At 41.6% G+C, this 23,559-nt stretch overlaps 1 protein-coding gene and 2 long non-coding RNA genes across 3 annotated transcripts; all 3 read right to left on the reverse strand.

Moving 5' to 3' along the window:
- Positions 1 to 919: 919 nt before the first annotated feature.
- On the reverse strand, positions 920 to 12,023 carry LOC109199651 (NLR family CARD domain-containing protein 3; the record flags this gene model as incomplete). The annotated part of the gene is made up of 4 exons (XM_025904434.1): positions 920 to 989; positions 4,318 to 4,482; positions 6,824 to 6,997; positions 10,213 to 12,023. Coding segments are annotated over 4 exons (2,220 nt in total), but the record flags the coding sequence as incomplete, so codon positions are not given.
- Positions 12,023 to 18,599, reverse strand: LOC109199655 (uncharacterized). The gene is made up of 5 exons (XR_002059964.1): positions 18,560 to 18,599; positions 18,048 to 18,164; positions 17,798 to 17,917; positions 12,154 to 12,278; positions 12,023 to 12,055 (listed from the first exon to the last, which is right to left on the reverse strand). It is a non-coding gene; the product is annotated as an uncharacterized LOC109199655 (long non-coding RNA).
- A 25-nt stretch (positions 18,600 to 18,624) lies between these two features.
- Positions 18,625 to 22,666, reverse strand: LOC112844795 (uncharacterized). Its single transcript, XR_003217545.1, has 3 exons — positions 22,553 to 22,666; positions 19,635 to 19,735; positions 18,625 to 18,686 (listed from the first exon to the last, which is right to left on the reverse strand). It is a non-coding gene; the product is annotated as an uncharacterized LOC112844795 (long non-coding RNA).
- Positions 22,667 to 23,559: the final 893 nt, after the last annotated feature.

Below are 23,559 nucleotides of genomic sequence, written 5' to 3' on the forward strand. Positions count from 1 at the left end.
AAAGTGTGAGCTTGAAATCATTCAGTGTTTCATCATCTGTTCAGAGCTGAAGAAGGTTCAGAATGTAGAAGTTTAGAAAATGGAAACTCCAAACAGCTGAAGCCAACAGGAAGCAGCTTCAAACAAACAAGAGAAAAAACTCTGAATGTTTCACATTAAAGTCAAGTCATGTTTTTCATTCAAGGAACCACATGACTTCACTTTTAAAGGTGAAGTGTGAAAGAAAGAATTTTCATATTAATGATCAAGGAACTGACCTCACAGCCCATTGTTCCTTCAGTGGGCTGGTTTCAGTCATTATGCAAATGTACTGTTTCTAAGATTGGGGAAACCTGCAGTCAGCTGAGACTGAAGAAGTCACTTGGATGAGTGACGAAGCGTTTCTCCCACTGAAAATGCTACGTACAGATGAACAGAATCAACCTTTTGGGATTTAACCTGGATATTAATATCAGCTTTTCTGAGATCAGAGCTGATCCACACAGCCTCTGTGCTGCTTTCATTGGGCCCTGATGGAATATGTCTGATGTGTCATGTAATTAATATATCCTTAGTGCTTATTTTCTTATTATATTGTTTTATGTACTTTAATAATGAAGGTTTGTAAAGCAAGGCCACTTTTGACTCACAAACTAAGTGCTCAGCCCAACTGAAAAACAGGAAGTTAGTGTAGAGCTGTACAAGCATATTAATAAATACAGGAAGTGTGGAGATACAGAATTTCTTTTATTGCTGCCTGCATTGCTATAATTGCATTAATAACATTCTTTTACAGCATCATCCCATTTAATAATATTTCTTTATAGTATTGATATTGCCTTAAAGTTGTTTAGTGAGGATGTTCATTTAAGGGTCCTTTTACTATGATGACTTTTATTACAGGTATAACCGGAAGTAGTTCATACACATTGCATAGTGCTTAGTTAGAGTTGATGTTCTCTTCATTAAAGGTTTCAAGCCTCACTGGCGCGATGTCCATGTGATACATGCTGAGGAAGATGAGAGCATAGAAGGATAACTGCAATACATGCTTACAATACACATAATCTAGGAATGTGCCAGGCCTCTGAGGCCTTAACTCATTTTTGTGTCTCACTGTACTTTTGTTCTCCTTGGCAACAGATGATTAGAGGTAATAATTAGACCTTAGAGACTTTGCAGACGTAAGGTTATTGCCTTATATGGTAGGTGTTAGTAAAATGAGAAATTCTATGTCTGATTATAGCCATTAAAGATGTACAAGATGTACCATTGACTGTAAACGATGTATTTTTAATCTGTAATTGACGTACGTGGGGGCGTGAACCCCAATGCTATAAAATCATTCACAAAGTGTATTTTTGTCAGAAGACATGGGCTGATGTTTTCTCCTGGCTGTTAATAAACTCACGTTTGATTGCACGTTTCTGGGGCCTCCGTGGTTTGTTCGCACCGTTCTACACTGATTTGAATCCCGACAGAAGCCAGACAGAAAAGAGGAACTTGTGCCATATAAGGAATGTTTGTATCAAAACTGTGTGACATGTAAAGTACCAAAATAATACCTATATGAGACACAGTTTATGATTCTAATGTTAGAGCTCTTGCAACTGACGTTTGGGCTGTGCAGGGCTCTCTCTCTTCCGGAAGATGATTGAATAAAAAGAAATATAAATGTTTTAACACACTATAAGTCGGTTTTCTCTGTTCTGTCATGGGGACAAAAGAATCGGGGTTTAATAGTTACTGATGTCAGTGATCTCTCTGTGCACAGTCTGTCTCACATCTGGAGACCCCCTCGTTACACATGTTGGTCCATAATTCAGTCTAGTATAATATAATCATTGAAATCACAGTTATCTCCTTTTTTTATATCAGAAGCACACAAGTCCACGGTGAAAGGAGTGGCACAGAACACCGTCCTTCAGACCTCGATAACAAACCGAGGTCAAAGGTCAAAAATGTCATCCAGGCACAGTTTCTAACAGTCAGCTGGCAGCCGTCAGGGCCTGGAGGTTCATCACTGTTTAGGTGATGATGCTGTGATGACCTAATCTCTCCTGGTTGGAGCTCAAAGGATCAAAGATTTGTAAAAGGACCTGATGGCGTCACCATCTCATGGCAGACTGCTGAACATGAGCGAGCAGCTCTTTGATGGAGCCTTTAACGCACCACACTAAACTACTGCCACACCTCCTCTGATTGGTGGAGCCAACATTCCCACTGACATCACTTCCTGTCAGTTTCACTCAATAATAATTCATTCTTAACGGTTTTACTTTGTAGGTTTTCTTCTTCCTGTGTCCGTCAGCTCTTTGTTTCTGTAAACGTCCTTGTTAGACTTTGTTTTTAATGGATTTCATTCACCACATTTGAATTTAAACTCTTCCACTGGCTTTTAACCGATTCCCACACTTCACGTTTCGGTTTCAGCTGAACTCTTAAGTGTAGCATGTTTTTATTGTCACTGTTGAATCCATTCAGCAGATCCAGATCACTGAGATGTGATGCTGCTGACTGATAACTGCTTCATGAACAAACACACAGTTACTCTCACAGCTTCAGATTTTAGGTTTCAAGCCTCCATCTTCATCTCCATAGTTTAGACTTCGGGGCTCCTGCATAACCCCTCTCACGGCTGGGAATCCATTCAGCCGTCATTTGCCATCAGAGTCCAATCACTGAACAGCTGGACTGAATTCTGTTCATCAATGAATCCTGTTCAGTTATGATCATAATTATTTGTTAGGCTGGATATCTCTGGATGGTTTGATAGCTCCTTCAAGGACAGGGACTCCAGTCAGAGAGTAGGCACAGAGAGTTAGTTCCAGATCTACTTTAATGGCTCTTAATGGTGTGAACCAGAGGTAAGTATCATGGCAAATTACACACCAGCTGAAGGTAGTCAACAGTGATCACACAATTACCCCGAGACACACTGAACCATCTGCTGAAGTTTGATCTGCTGATGTAGAACAAACTGGGATCCAATGATAACTGTATTTATTTCACAGAGCAGTGGTGGCTGCCTCAACACACTGAGGAGACAGAAGGAAAATCCACTCACAGACAGATTTTATGTCACATTATGTGGCTCCTTATCTTGCTTTTTAATGATCAACACAAACTTCAGGAGAAAAACAAACACTGACTGTGGCACAGTGGTGCAGTGGTTAGCACTGTGGCCTCACAGCAGGTACTGGGTTTGAATCAGGCTGACTGAAGCTCTGAGTCATTTCCTCATTCATAAAGTCAAAGCTCAGAGGAGAGAATTCATTTGCAGACGTTTACATTTACAAAAACTAAAATCCCAGTTTGACATTAGTAAGAATTACCCAGGATGCCGTGCAGCAGTGTCAGTTTGTAAATGTGGAATAATTCCTTCTCCGAACTGTTTCTGTTTCACAGATTTCTGTATGCTGTGACCTTTGACCTACTAAAGAGAGTCAGCTGTGGACTATTCATTGTTGTATTTGATACTTAGAACTGTGAGGAAGAATGCTTCACAGTTAATCAGGGTCTCCTCTCTCTGAATTAGGAAAGGTAGTCAGGCCACTTGGCACCCCATGGAGGGCTGCGGTGGGCCACGGGCCATACGTTGAGTATCACTGTTTGAAATGTGTATATTGTTCTGCTGCAGAAGAAAACAGACTTTACCATGAAGATCCTCAGTGTGGATCAGTATAATATCAGCCTTATGTCTTGTGATGGCCAAACCCATGGCCACACTCTAAAAGTCGGTAACTCTTATGTATTCTATATTTCTTCATTTAAAATAATTTTTGGTTTGCAGTATTATTCATTGGTTGTATTTGTAAGCGCACACATTTAGTTAACTTATACCAATTCATTTCTTTGCTTTGTGATTATGACTAATCTTTGTTTCTTACCATTTCTCACCTACCATGATCTTCTGAGTCTTCTGACAAAAGATGGTGGCCAGGGTTTAAAGCAGTTAAATACAAAGACGGGATAATTGGACCACAACACCACTTCCTGCTGAAGGGGGAAAATGTGTATATCTTACCCTTGTGTGTCATTTCCTGTTTAGGTCAGTTATGTTTGTTTGGGCAGTTGTTTGGTTTGTTAAGTTCACAGTTTTGTGCCTGAGTTTAGTTGTTTCTTTGACCTCTTTTATGAAGTCAAACATTTATTGGTTTGTAAATATAATTTTTGTGGGTTAAATAAACGAAAACCCAAATTTTTCTAATAATTCCTGTGACTCCTCCTGCTTTTATAACTCGGTCCATCACATGTCTGCAGTTTAGTGTCAGCACAACTTTCACATCATATTCATCTCAGCACAACTAAAACATGCTGACTGACCTCAGAGTTTCAAGTCCACATCCTGGACTCTCCAGGAAACCACACAGATGCTTCACTCCTGAATCCTGCAGGTTCGGGTTCTTACTCAGGTCCAGCTGTCTCAGATGGGAGGGGTTGGACTTCAGTGCTGCTGCCAAATAATCACAGCTGAACTTGGACAAACCACAGCCCTTAAATCTGAATAAAGAATGAAAGATGTAAGTTTATTAGACAAAGTGGTTGAAATCATTCAGTGTTTCATCATCTGTTCAGAGCTGAAGAAGGTTCAGAATGTAGAAGTTTAGAAAATGGAAACTCCAAACAGCTGAAGCCAACAGGAAGCAGCTTCAAACAAACACAACAAGAGAAAAAACTCTGAATATTGTGAGATTATTCTGTTATCATATGTTACCTTATATATGTAATCAAAGTAGTTGAATTATAATACTGCTGTAGATCATATTATACCCCTTAATATAGAGTGTGTGATCAGTATGTAGTTTTAGTTTGCATTATACTTCTGACTTAAAAGAGTGTGAAAATCATTAGATCTATTGGACTGACCTGTATTACTCGACACTGTTGAATGTGTTACATGGTTTCTTGACATCTCATACTGCTGAATCATGAAGAGAATGTTGGGTGCAGAGGGCCTTGTACTGATAAATGGGAGAAACAGACTACATTCCATGCCCCCACCTTTACCGAGAGCATAAAAACAGGGAGGCGAGGTTATAACTTAGGCGCCGTGTGAGAGAAAGAATGTGAATGTTTAGGGTTTTTACGACTAGGTGGGGGCTACTAGAGGCTATAAAAGGCTGAGTAACCCGTCACCATTTTGAGACTTGCTGTGACCCTCTGCAGGCAGGTCTCCCCATCATGATGGTTCTTATGCTCTTAAGTGTTGAATTATATGGAAATAAAATATTGTTGATTGAGCATTTATACACCGAGTATTGTCCTTCCTTCAGCCCAAAGATCAAAAGAACTGGGAGATTTTAACAATATATGTATAATAAAAACATGAAAAAGACATGAAAAAGTCGTGTTTTTCATTCAGTGAACCACATGGCTTCACTTTTAAAGGTGAAGTGTGAAAGAAACGGACATATTTGAAGTCCAACACCTTTTTCCAGTCACATGATTAAAGCAGACAAACTACAAGCTCATTTTCATTCCAACAAGTCATCTTCTGACCTGGACTAACAACACTGGTCTCTATGTGCAGCTGGCTGTGAGAACAGTGCTCAGGGAGCGTCTACAAAGTGCAACAATGGAAGAACATCACACACTAATTTGCTTCCAGCACTTTCACACAAAACACAGGCCAGCTGTCTCTGTTCCGTGTTTTCATTGTTGGATAATGGAACAAGTCGATGCTTAAAGAAGAATGAATTCACATGTCAATAAACATTTTCATCAGCATGAGCAGGACAATGAAAGCAGGAAATACCCCAAAACTGCCATTTCTCATTCTACAAAATCAACAACTGCACATGAATTATACTTCATACACAGACCCTGATTGCTCTGAAATCTCACTGACAGCAAATAGGTAAAAAGGAAAGTCCAGACTGACAGTCTCTGTGGGGTTAGGCAGTGAACTGCTCACGCTGCGTTCAAGTGCATCACAAACTAATGGAATTGGATCCAACTTTGTGAAGCAGATTTCTTCTCAGCTGCTGTTTTGAACATTTCTCATTTCTTCATGAACTGTATTAAACTCTGTAAATGAACTGAGAACTATTTCTACATTTGAAACTATGGATTCATTTTCCTATTCACCTCTGTACGTTAGTGTATAAATGAATGTTAGACTGGCCTCATGGAAACACTTGGACTGGTCTCAGCTGCCTTCTTTCTGTAGTCAGTCCAACAGAGTCCTTTCTCTTCTCCTGCTTCTGTTTAAAATCCTGTCACAGAGCCTGAATCCTGCTTTGTTGTCATGTTTGGGCCTGTGTTAGGCTGCTCTGTGTTCCTCTGCTTTAACACACACCTCACCACAGCAGCTGTGTGGGTCGTCTCTGTAGCAGCCATATACCATTAACATCACCACAGCTCCTAACTTCACTTTTATTAGCTTTGACATTCATGTCTTTCTTTTCTCTCTGTTTCCACAGAAGCTCAAAGTCTCTGCAGCCTGTTTTTATCTGTTATCATCAGATCTTTAACAGCCTCATTCACATCCCTCACACACTCTGCAGCCTCATCAGTACTGACTTCATCTTCACTGACTGATGGAGCACAACATGAACCTGTGGAGGCTGAAACACTGTCCTGTCAAACATCTCCCCGTCACCACTCCACTTCTGTCAGCCTGTAAATGAACCCTGCTCAAGTCTGTCACTTCTGTTTGGAGCCAAAAGGAAAAACTGTTGTTGAGTCGTTTGGAAAGACACAACATTTCTGAAAGCACTCAAACTTCTTCACATTTGTCTTCAGACACATCCTGAACATTTATGAACTAAAGAAAGTTTCAAACATCAACCAAAGATCTGAAATATAGAAAAACAACAACAGCCACAGTCAGTGAACTCACCTCAGAGTCTCCAGTCGACAGTTTGGACTCTCCAGTCCAGCACACAGAAGCTTCACTGCTGAATCCTGCAGGTTGTTTCCACTCATGTCCAGCTCTGTCAGATGGGAGGGGTTGGACTTCAGAGCTGAGGCCACAACTTCACAGTGAGTCCCTGAGAGATCACACTGAGTCAGTCTGTGATGATAGAAAATATAAAATGTGTTATTATAAAATCAGAAAATCTGCATTATAAACACAGACTGAATGTATATGAAGACAAAACAGAGTGACGTCATAATCTGATGAACATCTGTATGGGCTCAAAATGTGGTCATAAATATTTTGTACTTGTAAATCAGGATTTGTATGTGTAAAAAGAATTTGTGTGTGTGTAAAAAAGATTTGTATGTGTAAAAAGAATTTGTATGTGTGTAAAAAAGATTTGTTTGTGTAAAAAGAATTTGTATGTGTGTAAAAAAGATTTGTTTGTGTAAAAAGAATTTGTGTGTGTGTAAAAAAGATTTGTTTGTGTAAAAAGAATTTGTGTGTGGACTTGGCCAAAAAAAAAACGTGTGAATCTCTGAAAGTTACAAGTACGAATTTTGACCCTATTTTTCTTCCTTTCATCTGATTGTGATTGACATGACATTGACCAAATGTAACAATCCAATCAGAGAACAGATGGGTTTGGCTGTCGCAGGGGCACTTTTTTGAACTGCAGGTCCTTGAAGGGTGATACAGTTTGAAGCTGGAGGATCTCTATATAAATATCCGATAGCAGCTAGGTCCCCTAACTTTCAGCAGCTGTTGAAAGGATAAAGTTGTGGTATGTCAGTGGTTAGAAATACCATTATCACTTTAGGATTAGTTTAACACAAAGTCAGGGCTGACCCGGGACCATTGCTGTGAGTCACAGTGCGCAGCATAAAAGTCCTTTCACATCGGACGCAGGATGTGCTGCTAATGCTAATTGCTAACTAAAAGCAAAGGATCCAGAATTTGTTGCGCTGGCTGCTGAGCTCTGTGGGTTTTTGCAGCAGCTCTACCTGTACTAGATGCACCTGCTCCTTGTCGTTTCTATCTCTGACTTTATGTCCTCTACAAGAGTCTCTGTCTTTTTTGCTAGTTCGTCAAATGTTCAATAAAAACGTGTATGGTAATTCATAACGAAGAAAGCTTTGTAGTGAAGACTGCCATTTTCAAAACACTGCCCCCCCGCGGTCCGCAGCGCTGTTGAAAAGGCTGTGGAAGTCCTGTATTAAGCACATAGACCTTTGACACAAAAATCACCAAACTCGGACGACCACAGACTGTTTTCCTTCGTGGTGATGAAGGAAAACGCTGGGTTGGCATGTAAAAGGGCATTTATTCCCTTCAAGGACCTGCAGTTCAAAAAAGTGCCCCTCCGACAGCCAAACCCATCTGTTCTCTGATTGGATTGTTACATTTGTGATTGACATGACATTGGCCAATCAGATGAAAGGAAGAAAAATAGGGTCAAAATTCGTACTTGTAACTTGCAGAGATTCACACGTTTTTTGGGCTAAATCCACACACAAATCTTTTTTACGCACACACAAATTCTTTTTACACAAACACAAATTCCTTTGCTTACAATAAAAGAAAGAAAACCAAAGTTTCACAGAGTTTAAGCACACCCACGCACACACCTGCATCCTGAGGTTTGTCATGCAGGATTAAAGGAGCCAGGCTTTGTTCACACAGCTAGGATTGTATTTTACACTGACCCTGGGTCAGTATAAGTATCATACAGTTTAAACGAAGCACTGAAACTTGCACATATTTATTACAGATGCACTGAAGCTAATCGGGATATTTACTGTTAATCTGTGGCTGCGATTAATCACTTTACTGGAAACTTTATTAACTAGTAACTTCATCAGTCATGACAGAAGCTAATATTTCTGTCCCAACATCGTTTAAACAGTAACAGCTTTACTACAATATAAGCTAACGTTTACACCGTAACTTTAAGCTAGCACCATAAAGACGGTAAAACACGTAATAATATCTACAAATACATCTTAAAGCTGTTATATTAGCACTCGGTGTATTACTAACATAACCACATTAACATTATTGACACTCGCTGACTTTTAATAGTCATTCTATAAATGCTGTCCGTTTAAATGGTCTTACCTGTAAACACTGCTGTATCCACCGGATTCCAGCCAGAGTGGATCCTGGAGTCTTCCCACGCTCCTGTTAGTGATCCTTTTTACACACACACACACACAAATTCTTTTTACACATACAAAACTGATTTACAAGTACAAAATATTTATGACCACATTTTGAGCCCATACATCTGCTCTTCACATCTGTGCTTCAGCTCCTCTTACTGTGTTTGACATGACACAACGATTGAGTTCCTCTCAGACCTGCAGACTTTTAATGAGAATCTTTGTTTGGCTTTAATCTGCAGATGAAGGAGGAAGATGGTGTCACATTTAGGCTTCCATAATGTCCACAGTCTGTCACTGAGATCTGATCCAAAGTCAGAGTGAAGACACACATTTGGACTGTTTCCTGTTTTGACTCCAGAACATTTTGAATGAGTTCAGCTCAGTGAAGAGTTCCAGCTGGAAAGATGATCTCTGTTTGCTACCTGCTGTCAGGTACGACTGTTCACGTCCACACGCAGGAAAAACCTGCTGACTGTTACCAAACGGAGCAGAAATCTCATCACTGGACAATAATGATGAATGAACTCAGAGCTGCTGATATCAGATCTGATTTCAGGGGAACTAAACACAGAAATGATTGGCTCATTTTAGCTTTCTGAGCCATTATCTGCTGGTGTGTCGCTAGTTGGCAGAAAATGATTTGTATTCCTGTTCAGGGCTTCAGTGTTTATGAGTCCAGATCCAGGTGACAGCAAGTCAAACTGATGTTACCTGTCTGTGTCCAGCAGCAGCAGAGAGCACAGCTGGTTCACCTCTGAGCCTCACTCTGACCCACAGCTCTGTCACTCATCAGTACATCACACTGTAATCACACTAAACCAGAGTCTTCCTCAGCACCTTCATCCTCACTCACCATGTTTATGCCACTAAACTCTGTGTCTGTAGTCAGAGGAGAAGCTCAGACGGTGACTGTTCTGGATATTTGTCTCTGTTTGTAACATCAGAGTTCACTTCACTACAAAGAAGCTCTTCATAGATTCTTATTTCTCTCTAACAGCAGCGTCTGAATGACCAACAACAGCAGCAGCAGATTTAAAATACTGACCCCTAATGACACAACACAGGTACTACATGTAGATGTGAGTCTACAACACAGCGTATGACTACTAATGCAGGATCATGCTAAGTGCACACACACAGATAAAATATAATTTTTTCTGAGAAAGTCAAACTAATGATGTTAATGATCACATCTGGACTCACCGAGCCTTTCTGCAGTTCCTCACAGCTGGAATCAGTCTCAGTCGTCCCCAGACTGATGTGTTGTACTTCTGCAGGTCCAACTCATCCAGAACCTCCTCTGACATCTGCAGCATGAAGGCCAGAGCTGAGCACTGGATCTCAGAGAGTTTCCTCTCTGATCTGTTCTCTGACTTCAGGAACTCTTGGATCTCCTGATGTACTGAGAGGTCGTTCATCTCCATCAGACAGTGGAAGATGTTGATGCTTCTGTCAGGAGAGATTTCATCACTGTTCATCTCCTTCAGGTTGTTGATGACTCTCTGGATGGTTTTTGGACTGATCTCTGTCTGACCCAGCAGACCTCCTAAGAGTCTCTGGTTGGACTCCAGACAGAGGCCATGAAGGAAGCGAACAAACAGGTCCAGGTGGCCATTTTTACTCTGGAGGGATTTAGACATGACTGTCTCAAGAAATACATCAAGTGATGATTTGTCTCTATAATCACTGTCATTTAAAGCAGTAGAAAACCTCATTCGAAAGGGCATACTTTTTTCTCTGAGGAAGTTCTTCAGCACCTTTCTCTTCCTGTTGGTGTGACAGTGGAACATGTAGACTGCAGCCAGAAACTCCTGAATGCTCAGATGAACAAAGCAGTAGACTGGTTTCTGGAAGATCACACACTCTCTTTTGAAGATCTCTGTACAAACTCCTGAGTACACCGAGGCCTCTGTCACATCCAGACCACACTGCTCCAGGTCTTCTTGGTAGAACATGATGTTTCCTTTCTCCAGATGTTCAAACGCCAGCCTCCCCAGCTTCAGAAGAACTTCCCTGTCAGCCTCCGTCAGCTCCTGTGGACTCGTCTCATGTCCCTCATGGTACTTGTTCTTCCTCCTCTTTGTCTGAACCAGCAGGAAGTGTGAGTACATGTCAGTCAGGGTCTTGGGCAGCTCTCCTCTCTGCTCTGTAGTCAACATGTGCTCCAGAACTGTAGCAGTGATCCAGCAGAAGACTGGGATACTACACATGATGTGGAGGCTCCTGGATGTCTTCATGTGGGAGATGATTCTGCTGGACAGCTCTTCATCACTGAATCTCCTCCTGAAGTACTCCTCCTTCTGGGCGTCAGTGAAGCCTCGTACTTCTGTTAGCCTGTCGACACATGTAGGAGGGATCTGATTGGCTGCTGCAGGTCGGGAAGTTATCCAGACGAGAGCCGAGGGAAGCAGATTCCCCAGGATGAGGTTTGTCAGCAGCTGGCTGACTGATGACTTCTGTGTGACATCAGACAGCAGCTTCCTGTTGGTGAAATCCAATGAAAGTCTGCTTTCATCCAGGCCGTCAAAGATGAACAAAAGCTGAGAGACAGCCAGCTTCTCTGCTGTGACCTTCTGTAATGTTGGATGGAAAACATGGAGCAGCTGCAGAAGACTGTACTGCTCATCTCTGATCAGGTTCAGCTCCCTGAATGAAAGCAGAACCACCACACTGACATGTTGGTTCTCCAAGCCCTCTGCCCAGTCCAGAGTGAACTTCTGCACTGAGAAGGTTTTTCCAACACCAGCCACGCCGTTGGTCAGAACCACTCTGATGGGTCTCTGTTGGTCAGGTAAGGCTTTAAAGATGTCCTGGCACCTGATTGGAGCGTCATGGAGGGCGTCCATCTTGGAAGCTGTCTCCAGCTGCCTCGCCTCATGTTGGGTATGAACCTCTTCACTCTGTCCCTCTGTGATGTAGAGCTCAGTGTAGATCCTGTTGAGGAGGGTTCTACTTCCTGTTTCATCACTTCCTTCAGTCACACGTTCACATCTCCTCCTCAGACTGATCTTATGTTCATCTAAAACCTCCTGCAGACCAACATCTGCTGAAAGAAAGAAAAAGAAAACTCTTCAATGTCTGAACAACAACAAGAAGTCCAGTTTTCAGAAATGAGTCCATCAGCAGACAGATGTTCAGTCTTACTTTGTACACAGCTGCTCTGACTGGCTGTCTGCAGTCCAGCTCTGCTTCTGGATCTTTCTCCACACTGGGGACAGGAGGAGTCTCCTGATGAAGCAGACTGGTCCCAGTATGAGGAGATGCACTGTCTGCAGAACCAGAAACATATCCAAGATGAGCAGGTTCCCCTCCAGCATAAACTCTAAGCAGCTAAAACAAAAGTGTCCCAGCTTTCAGTCAGACTGTACTCGGAGCCACATTACAGATGTGGTTTCTGACAGCTGCTCCAGCTGCAGGATCAAACACACACAGGTCCAAACATCTTTGTCTTTGCTGATTCTTTATTATTTAACACAACATGTAGTTCTTGTCCCAGCTGAGCATTAGTATTGCAGCCTTTAACATTAGCATTGTTAGCATGTCTCCAACAGAAACATGGTCAGAAACTGTTGACAGGGTCCAGCATGCAGTGGGCCAACCATATGTGTCCAGTTTTATGTTAATCTTTCAATTTAATTAATTTAATTTGTTTATTTGTTATTGTCAGTGACTATCAGTGACTCCAAATTATTTTGGAAACTTGACAAATTTCTGTAATATATTATTTTGTGACATGGACTGTACAGAAGGACAGAAACATGGAACAACATTAGGTTCCATAGGTGGAACTATTGATGTCGAGTCAGGTGTTCCCCACTTTCTTTGGGGACTTTTGCCCACTACTAATCTAGAAGGCAAACCAAGTGCACTGTGTCTTCATCTAGGACTGTTTGATATAACGATATTTATCGGATGACGATATAAAAACGTCTATTGTTTCATTTTACGCTATCGTTTGTTTCGTGGTGTCGTAAAATAAACTGTTTACGGCAATATTTTTTCATTATTTTGATGGTCACTGTAGTGGATATATTAATTTCCTAAAGTTCTCTCTTTCTCTTATATTTAATATAACCACACTACAGACGGACAAGCGACTGTTTTTATGCGTTGTCGTTAGCAACAACGATGGTAACACCATCGTGTGTCCGCTTGTTTATGTTCCACATAAACCTTTCACAATAAAGCTCAAGATCCTGTTGGGACTTTTCAAAATAAACTGAATCACGTGAAAGAGCAGATTATTTACGGATGAGAAGCAAAAAAGAGCCGTCAGGTGCTAAAAAATAAACCTTAGACTCAAATGTTAGAACAGGCTTTTCCTCGCAGCACGCCGTGTAATAAATACTCACAAAGAAAACGGCGGCCTTATGTCTTAAAACTTATGTCTAAAAATGTATCGTTTCATGCATCAGTTAAAACACTCGACTCCAGGTGCATGACGCCCAGCTGGAAACACTTCACGCAAGTCGAGCTGCCCGACATTCACAGAATTTACAGAACATTTTTGTGATTTATATCGTTATCGGACGATAGAATCCTTATATTGGGATATGAGATTATGGTCATATCGCACAGCCCTATCTTCATCGCTCCTGAACTTTACCAGCATTTGCAGGGATTTCATCTTTGTTATTGTGGCAACATTGCTGGAGCCCGTAACATAATGTCAAACCACACAACAATTACAAGGAAGGAGGAGAGGTAGGAAAGACTAAGGAAAGGACACAATCAAAGGGAACACTAACAAATCAGCTTCTGTACCATCTCTGGGTTCTCCTGGTGACCATGTCCACACTGGCTCCAGGAGCCCCTTTTTATATATTTATTTGTGTGTTATTTATGTGTGTGATTCTTCTCTTCTCATTATCTTTGTCCCATCTGTATTTTCAGACTTCCTCTCCTGCCTATATAAACATGGACCCTTTTAATAATACAGACCAAAGGAATAAATGGCTCTTATATCGAGTTATATAACTGTGTGTCATGTTTCCAGTGCACGGATTTATCTTTATTTATGCAGACGCACTGTGCACTGAACCCGTATTCTGGGGGATTATTCTCTTTATTCTCCAATGTACAAAAAGATCTGTGCCAGACTTTGTAAAGTTGGAGAAATATTCACACATTAATTTTATTCCATAATGTAAAACTCATAATTAAAACATCATTACAACACCAATCCCAGTAAAGGTGATGATGCACTAAATGTCACTTTAGGAGACTTATCCTCACAGGACAACATGACACATTATTTACATTTCTGTCAAAGCTTCTTTTTGTTACTTTCATCATGTTTGTAATGAGTCATATTCATGAAGTGGATTAAAAGAAAATCAAACCAATCACGTAAAACTATTTCAGGTGATCATTCACTGCAGTCTTCTCCACCTGTAAGATAAAAGTATGTGAAGCATTACTGACACTACCTGCTGTGACGTCTTTGTGCAGCAACTCTAAACATTTGTGTAACTGCTGATCGTTCACATCAGTTTGAGTTAGTTGCTGCTTGTAAAACAGTTTATTTTTCTCTGACGTCCCTTATAAGAACAACTTGTTTGCTTTGTGTCATCGTTTCACTTTCTCCTGAGACTCAGCTCACATACACCATACTGCCAAAAGTATTCAGTCTCCACTGAATCACAGACTTCAGGTGTTCCAGTCACTTCCACAGCCACAGGTGTATAAAACCTGGGCATGCAGACTGCTGCTACAAACATCTGTGAAAGGATGACTCAGGAGCTCAGTGAACTACAGCGTATGACTGTGATAGGATGCTACCAGTGCAACAAGTCCAGGTGTGAACTTTCCTCACTGCTACATATTCCACTGTCAGCTGTTAGTGGGATTATAACAGAGCTCAGCGATGAAGAGTTACAATCACAGAGTGGGGTCAGTGGATGCTGAGGGACACAGAGGTCGCCGACTGTCTGTAAATCACTACAGACGACCAAACTTCACATGGCGTTCAGATAGCTTCATGAAATGTGTTTCCATGGCAACCAAGCTGCATCCAAGCTTTACATCATCAAGCACGATGAAAGCATCTGATGCCACTGGACTCTAGAGCATGGAGACGTGTTCTCTGGAGTGACCAACCACACGTCTCCATCCGGCAATCTGATAGGCTGATAGAGTCTGAGTTTGGTTGGTGGTTGCCTGGACAACAGTACTTAAATATAAAGTTCTCGTCCAACATCAGTGTCTGAACTCACAATTGGGCTTCAGGAAGAATGAGGGCCTGCATCCTTCAGCGGACGCATTTGTAGACCGATTACATCACAGCGATTTGACAAAGGCTGTCTAAATTCGAAGACTCCTCCAAGTGCGACCGACAAATGTGTCCTCCTTTTCCCCAGATTTGAAGGATGGGATGGGTGTAAAACCTTCATGGCCCAACCTATCCCAGAATTCATAGCGCGGCCCAGTCAATTCCAGTTTCCAACAATGGCGGCAGCTACTTAATTTTAATATTACCCTTATTATTCTTTCTGGGTCACAAAATAAACATTTAACATATTTTCAGGCGAGAATGTAGCTGTGTAAACCTCAAATATCTGCTCAGTTTATCAAGACACCACATATTTGTAAAAGCGCTCCAACGTTTTCGGAGACGTCTGTTACCCACCAGCTCAATAGCTAGCCGGGGGCAAGGCTCACTAGAGCCGGTGAGAACACCGGACTCCCGGCACATCGTTTGCAAACCCCCTGCGGTCTTTCGCTACTCAGGTTAAACATGATATATAAGTCACTTAGATAACTTAAAAATGTTATTGTTTGGCTTTTTTTAGTATTTTATTTGTTCCTGAGTAAATCGGTTTGGCTGAGATTAAAGTTATAGTTTATACACAGCTGAATAAACGTCAAACAGAAAACTGATTAAACAGAAGTGAGATGCTCGAGAATTTAGTCCAGTGTTCTGTTATATTTTACATAGCAAGGAGCAGATGGCTGAGTTTATTAAATTCCACCGAAACAATCTGCAAATTTCATTAAAAGTTTAATAAACTATCATCTACTCTTTAAGGTATGTGCTAACTAAAAATAAACACTTTAAGCTGTAAGCTAATGATAGTTATATAAGAGGGGATGCTGCTGGTGCAATAAGCTCTACGTTTTACGTCCTGTGGATGCATGATGTGATTAGTTGACTACCAAAATAATGGTTTGTGGCAGCCCTAATGTGAGTGATTGACCTAAATTGCTAACCAGGGGGCAGTGGATGAAACAGGTGGTGGGTGGGGTGCGAGGGGTCAGCTGTGATGGCCCTGGTTTACGTGAGACAGGAGGATCTGATGATGGCCTCCAGGGGTGGCAGAGGTAAGCCAATGATGATTTGGGGTTGTAAATGACCCTCTGTGCAGCCTTCATGTTCTCAGTTGTTGCTCCTGAGTACAAACACCAGGCAGCAGGAGAGCACACTCTCCAATGAGGAGGGTAGAAAGCCAGCAGCAGCTCCTGGTCCATTTTATTCTTCCTCAGGACACAAAGGAAGTGCAGCTGCTGCTGGGCCTTTTTTACCAGGGCGATGGTGTCAGGAGAGGAGGGTGGAGCTGTCTGTGCCTCCTGCAGTCCATTATTACTTCTTTGGGTTTTAAGGATGTTCAACTTCAGGTTATTCTCTGAGCATCAACGGGACACGTTCTCTACTAGGGCTGTTCGATATAACCATCTATGACGATATGTAAACGTGTATCGTTTTATATTATACACTATTGTTTGTTTCGTGTTGTCACAAAATAAACGTTTTATCTTTTCATCATTTTGATGGTCACAAGTTCTCGCTTCCTCTTATATTTAAAATAACCACACTACGGGCAGACAGGTGACGGTTTTTATGCGTTGTAGTTAGCAACAACGATGGTAAATCCATCCATTTGTTTATTTTCTACATAAACCTTTCACAATAAAGCTCAAGATCCTGTTGAGATTTTTCAAAATAAACTGAAATGATGACAAACAGAAGGAGCAGTCAAAACAAATGGAGGACCTTATTCCTAAACAAGGGGCTACCTCTGTAGCACGGACGTGGTTTGGTTAGGAAAGGTCTGACATGGCCCAGAAAACTGTACGATGCAAGTTATGGCACAAACCGATCCCAACCACAGACTCAAACACAACAAACCTCTGCTACCACCAACAGAAGAATCACATGAAAGAGTGTGGACAGAGTTTACGGATGAGAAGCAAAAACTGAACTTATCAGAGCTCTGCTGATCAAAATATAACTTAAGAACTAAAGACTGCTAAATACTATTTTAGGAAACTTGCTCTCAAAGAACAAATTGACAGATTATTGTGATTTTCAAAAGTCTTTTAGTAATTATTATTTCTTAATGAGTCATATTCAGGAAGCAGATGAAAAGAAAACAAAGAGACGAGACAAAAACATTTAACTTAACCATTCGCTGCAGTTTTACTCATCTATAAGATTAAAGTATGTGAAACATTGCTGACAGTATGATGGTTAGAGGGGCCGATGGCGCGATATGGCAGCCTCGCTTCTGTCAGTCTGCCCCAGGGCAGCTGTGGCTACAACTGTAGCTGCCTCCACCAGTGTGTGAATGTGAGAGTGAATGAATAGTGGAATATATATATGCAATCTATTATTATTATTATTAAAAGTACATGTGCATGTAGGCTCGATGGCACCATCATTCAGAAACAGCTCTGAGTCCCTCTGTGACAACCACCCAGGACCACTAATGTGGAGGTGTGGAGCAGGACGACGAGGACAGGTGGAAGAAACTAAACTGACATCAAAGAGTTCATGTTACTAACAGCTCACCTCTCTGCAGCAGACACAGGCTGGACCTTAAAATGAGCAATGTGACCATTAGACTGGTCACTCCTTAGGGACACACAGCTGGGTTCAGGTTCATGTTTGCGTTTAGTTCCTCGTTTCTTCCTGTGAATATTGATGGAGCAGTGATGTGAGTGCTGAGCTGTGGCATGTATTAAATGCATGTTTGCACTGCAGTTTCTATCCAACAACATCAAGCAGTTAAATCAAAGAGTTCATGATATTAACAGCTCACCTCTCTGCAGCAGACACAGGCTGGACCTTAAAATGAGCAATGTGACCATTAGACTGGTCACTCCTTAGGGACACACAGCTGAGTTCAGGTTCAGATCCAGCAGGTCTCTCATTGATCCTGTCAGAGAAGAAATGGTAAATGGCCTGTATTTGTAAAGCGCTTTACTAGTCCCTAAAGACCCCAAAGCGCTTTACACATCCAGTCATCCACCCATTCACACACTGGTGATGGCAGCTACGTTGTAGCCACAGCCACCCTGGGGTGCACTGACAGAGGTGAGGCTGCCGGACACTGGCGCCACCGGGCCCTCTGACCACCAGTAGGCGGTAGGTGAAGTGTCTTGCCCAAGGACACAACGACCGAGACTGTCCAAGATGGGGCTCGAACCAGCAACCTTCCAATTACAAGACGAACTCCCAACACTTGAGCCACGATCGCCCCAGAAGCAGTGATGTGAGTGCTGAGCTGTGACATGGAGAAGAGTCATGGACAGTTAGAGATGGTCATCTCACCTCTGAGCTTTGGTCTGGCTCTCATGTTCCCCACACAGAGTGCTTTTAGAGGGAGGGACTCCCTCCTCTCTGTCCTCACACTGATCCATGCTGCTCAATTCAGCTCACACACACTTTCTACCTTCACCTGCAGAGGAAACACAAATCAATCATGTGCACATCAACTGAAATCCTCCTTTCCATCATGTGTGCTGTCCAAATATCAGCTGCTTCTTTCCTGCTTCATCTCAGTGTCAGCTGAATGCAGTCAGACAGCAGTGTGAGGCAGAGGAAGCTGCCATCAGCTGCTCTACTATCAGTCCACTAGAGGGAGCCTGAAGCACACACGATGCATTCACTGACACACACTGATTCACTGCTAATAAGAAAAATGAGAAGTCACAGTTTTTGTCTGTAAGTGTGTAAATGTGGACAAAAGTGACAGGAAGGTGGAGGAGGCAGACTTTCACAACAAGAGTTGTTTTCATTTGCTGTTGCTCGCTGGTTTTTCTTACTGTGTAGTTTTAATTTAAATGTGAGGAGATATTTAGGTGTTACTGCTCCTTGTTCAGTACTGCGTCTCCTCTAAAAAAGCTGCAGGCGGCAGAGTTAAAGATGGTCAGATTTTCATTAGGAGAGACACAGTTAGAAATGAGTGTATCACAGGGACAGCTGAGGTCAAACAGCTGGACACAGAGACAAACATCTGTGCTTTGACTGAAACCATGTCTGTGTACAAACAGACACCAGTAAATGTTGTTTGGTATTATTACATAGAAATACACTAAATAAAAGTAATGATAGTTTGAAAATTCATCAATGTTTGATTTATTTCATATTTATTTCTAACTGATAACTGATTTCTAATTATCTGTTCATGTTTTCACTAATTTAATATGTTTGGTCTAATGAAGTCAGTCTGACTATCAAACCCAACAACCTTTGTGTTGTTGTCATAACTACTTCCTGTTGAAGCAGATCCAATATTCATAAAAAGGATTTAATCAGACAGAAGCCAACAGGTTTAATTCAGTTCTTACTACATCTGTTCATCCACCTGCACTGTAATAATAAACACCCTCCAACAGCTGCTTACACTCAAACAGATGTGTCAGTCTGACAGCAGGTACTGTGGACCACGCTCAGGCTGCAGGAGAGCTGATAGAGCAGCTTCACTGGTGGCTCCTCATCTCTAACCTACAGTAAAAACATTGAACACAGAAGAGCTGCCCAGTCCTGTTCAACAGTAAGAATCTGCTTGTTGGATGTGGTTGAGCAGAATATCTGTGGCCAACTGAGGTGTTTTAAATACGCTGGAGAGACCCACTAAAATATGCTGTGACAATGTTAAACACTTATTCTGGACTACAGCAATAGTTTTATATGATTCAAAGTTCCTCTCTTTCATTGGGCCCACAGAATAAAGATCCCAGCAGGAGAAACACTCCACTCATCCCTGAACCTGAACCAGGTCTTTCTCCAGATACCAACATGACAGCATGTTCAGCAGCTCTCTGTTCCCTGACACAGAAATATAATATCAGCAGCACATTTTGGATTCTTGTGTGTCTGTGTGAACAAACTGTGAACAGTTATTTCAGTTAAATCTGATTGTAGATCCCAGATCCTGATAAAATCTAACAGACGTGATTGTGGATCTCAGACCTGAGCCGAACATGTTTCTGTTCTGGTCCTTTGATTTAACACAGCAAAGAAACACAGTCCCAACTAGGGCTGTTCGATATAACGATATATATCGGATGACGATAGAAAAACATAGTTTGTTTCGTGGTGTCGTAAAATAAACTGTTTACGGCAATATTTTTTCATGGTTTTGATGGTCACTGTAGTGGCTGTATTAATGTCTTAAAGTTCTCTCTTTCTCTTATATTTAATATAACCACACTACGGACAGACAAGCGCCTGTTTTTATGGGTTGTCGTTAGCAACAAGGACGGTAACACCACGGTGTGTCCGCTTGTTTATTTTCCACATAAACCTTTCACAATAAAGCTCAAGATCCTGTTGAGACTTTTCAAAATAAACTGAATCATGTGAAAGATGCAGAGTTTTACGGATGAGAAGCAAAAAAGAGCCGTCAGGTGCTAAAAAATAAACCTTAGACTCAAATGTTAGAACAGGCTTTTCCCCGCAGCACAACGTGTAATAAATACTCACAAAGAAAACGGTGGCTGTTACAACTTATGTCTAAAAATGTATCGTTTCATGCATCAGTTAAAACACTCGACTCCAGGTACGCGACGCCCAGCTGGAAACACTTCACGCAAGTCGAGCTGCCCGACATTCACAGAATTTACAGAAAATGTTACATTTTTGTGATTTATATCGTTATCGGGACGATAGATGTCTTAATATCGCGATATGAGATTTTGGTCATATCGCACAGCCCTACTTTACAAAGTCCTCTGCTGTCTGTGAACACAGGTGACAACTTTAAATCAACACTGTGTAACCAGTTTAAATGATCTAAGTGATTAACAGACAAATGAAACATCTGTGGTGGCTGAAATGACAAATCCACAGACAGCAGGTCTGGTTTTATTAATTCTAATGAGCTTTTATTTGTGTTTCTGTTTCACTTTGTGTTTTTCATTTAGTGTTTTCCAGAGTGAGTTTGCGTCTTTCAGATTAGATTTTATTTTTTATTTATTATGTATTTATGGCCTGTCTGAGGCTGCACTGATTTAGATTAATGCAGATTTTATAATAAAACCTAAACTCTTTGAAAGCAGTGACTCACAGTCTCTGAGACATCCAACATCTAAATAAATATGCCTGTCAAAGAATAATAAGGCAACTTTTTCATTTTTAGTCTTTTTTCTAGCCAAACTAAAAAAAAAAACCCCACTAACAGGACTGTAAAATATTTAGTTTCTCAAAATCATTTCATTGATCATTCTGACTAATGTATATTTATTTTTTGTGTTTAGTTTTTATTTCTATTTCTAATCATTTTTGACGTAGTTTTAGTTGTGAGCTGAGTTTTAAGCTGGGCAGACACTTTTTCAATCACGCGATTCAGCTCCTGCTCAAACTGCACGATTAACTCGGGTCTGATGCGACCTGAGTCACACTGTGCCTCCATAAAATGAAGGTTATAACAGAAAATCTGTCGCTCGCTCTCCCTCACACAGACACACACACCATCAACTTTGCTAAATTGCTCATGAAAAACATGATCAGGCAGCTGTGATTGAGCAGCAGTGTAGATCCAACTATTTTCACGGTTGTTGTGGTCGTGATAATTTTGTGAAACCACATCGAAAAGGCTCGGATGAGCTTTACAAAGTTCTACAAGTTGTGCCTCCATCACTTGTGTCCAGATCACAGCTACACAGCCGTGCTGCTCCGTCTTTTTCACCGACGTTTACGTGTTTGCGCGTGCGCAGTGTGAGAACCTGCTGTGACACCCTCACGACGAAATCATCACGACCAAGCGGGAGCTTCTCGTTACCCCACGTATACTACACGATGCACGATGAAGGACAAAATCGGGCCGATCGCCAAAACGGTCGCACGACTGAAAAATCGGCTCAAAATGGGCCAAAAATCGCACAGTGTGAGCCCGGCATAAGTGAACTGAACTTTTGTGTTTTGTAACACTTCTTCTTCCTGTTGGGGCGGAGCCAACAGTTTGTGGCGCAGTACAGACCGCCATGTTGAATATGTGTCTAACACACATCAATACTAAATATTAATTTATAAACTACGCTCTGCGTCTCCTGCTGCCCCTGTGAATATAAACACTCGGAGCTCAGAGGCTCTCCGGCCGAGCTCAGGACTCATACAGCGTGTTTAGTCGGACTCCCGGAGTCTGATCACACACACAGAAAATGGCGGACACACTCGGCCTCGTTAGAAAACATTACACACTGACTTTAAAAAAACAAACAAAAACACACAGTTTGTTGTCTGAAGAAATCAAACATGAGCTGAACAAACAGTAAAGTTCCTAAAGACAAACTGTTAAAGGAGGAAACAAAGCAAACTTACAGTTTCTTCACACACCAACAACAAGCTCCACTCCACGAAGTTCAGGAATGCGAAAGTAAACTTTGAGTAGGAAGAAAACACCCAAAGAGACGTTTGAGGACACTCGGGAGCATGAAACACTCTGTTGCGTTCAGGTGCACCTCGGAAACTCCCTTATCTCTGGCAGGCTGTGATTGATTTCTGCTTGTTTTCTTGTTTAAAACACAAACATGTATCACCACTTTGTTGTTCTTCTTCCTGCAGCGTTTAAATATTTCAGCACTAAACTGATGTTTGTTCAAAGCTCATTTCAACCTGTTGAAGTCATGAATGAAAGTGCAGACTGAGAGTGGATCACATGATGTTTAAGGTGTGTCATGTGACATGTTCAGTATTGTCACACGTGTCTAGATCGTCCCTGATATCATAACTGCTCAAACACTGATGATTATATTTGAAGAATTATTACTGATGGCAGCAAAGTTTGAATGGAGCTCTCTGTCTGTGCTGATTTGTCGCCCTCTGGAGGTCAAAACACAAACTGCATGATGTCACTGTAACCACCACAGTGACAGGAAGTGTTTTTAAATGATGAAACACTGAAATGATGCTAACGGCTGTCGTTAGGCTCACTGATAGCAGTGCTGATGTGTTCATGTCAAACACTGGCTCAGGTCAGACTCCTTCATCCTTCTCCAGCATGAGGCCGCCCTCAGACACACAGGAGCTCTGACCTTTGACCTCCTGACTGTATTGTGTTAAACGCTGCTGCTGTGCTACATTTGTCATTTCCTGCTTTCACTACCATCCATGTCAAAGCGCTGAAGTCATCTTATCACTTTAATGCAGTAAAATAGGAGCAGACGTCACTGATCACGTGACTCTGAGGGATGTTTCCAGCACCTCACTGAATCTGAGCCATGAAGATTTAAGGCAGCTCTGAAGACAAAGCAGGTCTGAGCCTGTGTTAGCAAGCTGTACCTAATAAAGTGGCAGCAAGGACTCAGTCAGTAATGATAAGAGCCAGC

Source organism: Oreochromis niloticus, unplaced genomic scaffold (genome assembly GCF_001858045.2).
Source record: "Oreochromis niloticus isolate F11D_XX unplaced genomic scaffold, O_niloticus_UMD_NMBU tig00001623_pilon, whole genome shotgun sequence".
Classification (NCBI taxonomy): domain Eukaryota; kingdom Metazoa; phylum Chordata; class Actinopteri; order Cichliformes; family Cichlidae; genus Oreochromis; species Oreochromis niloticus.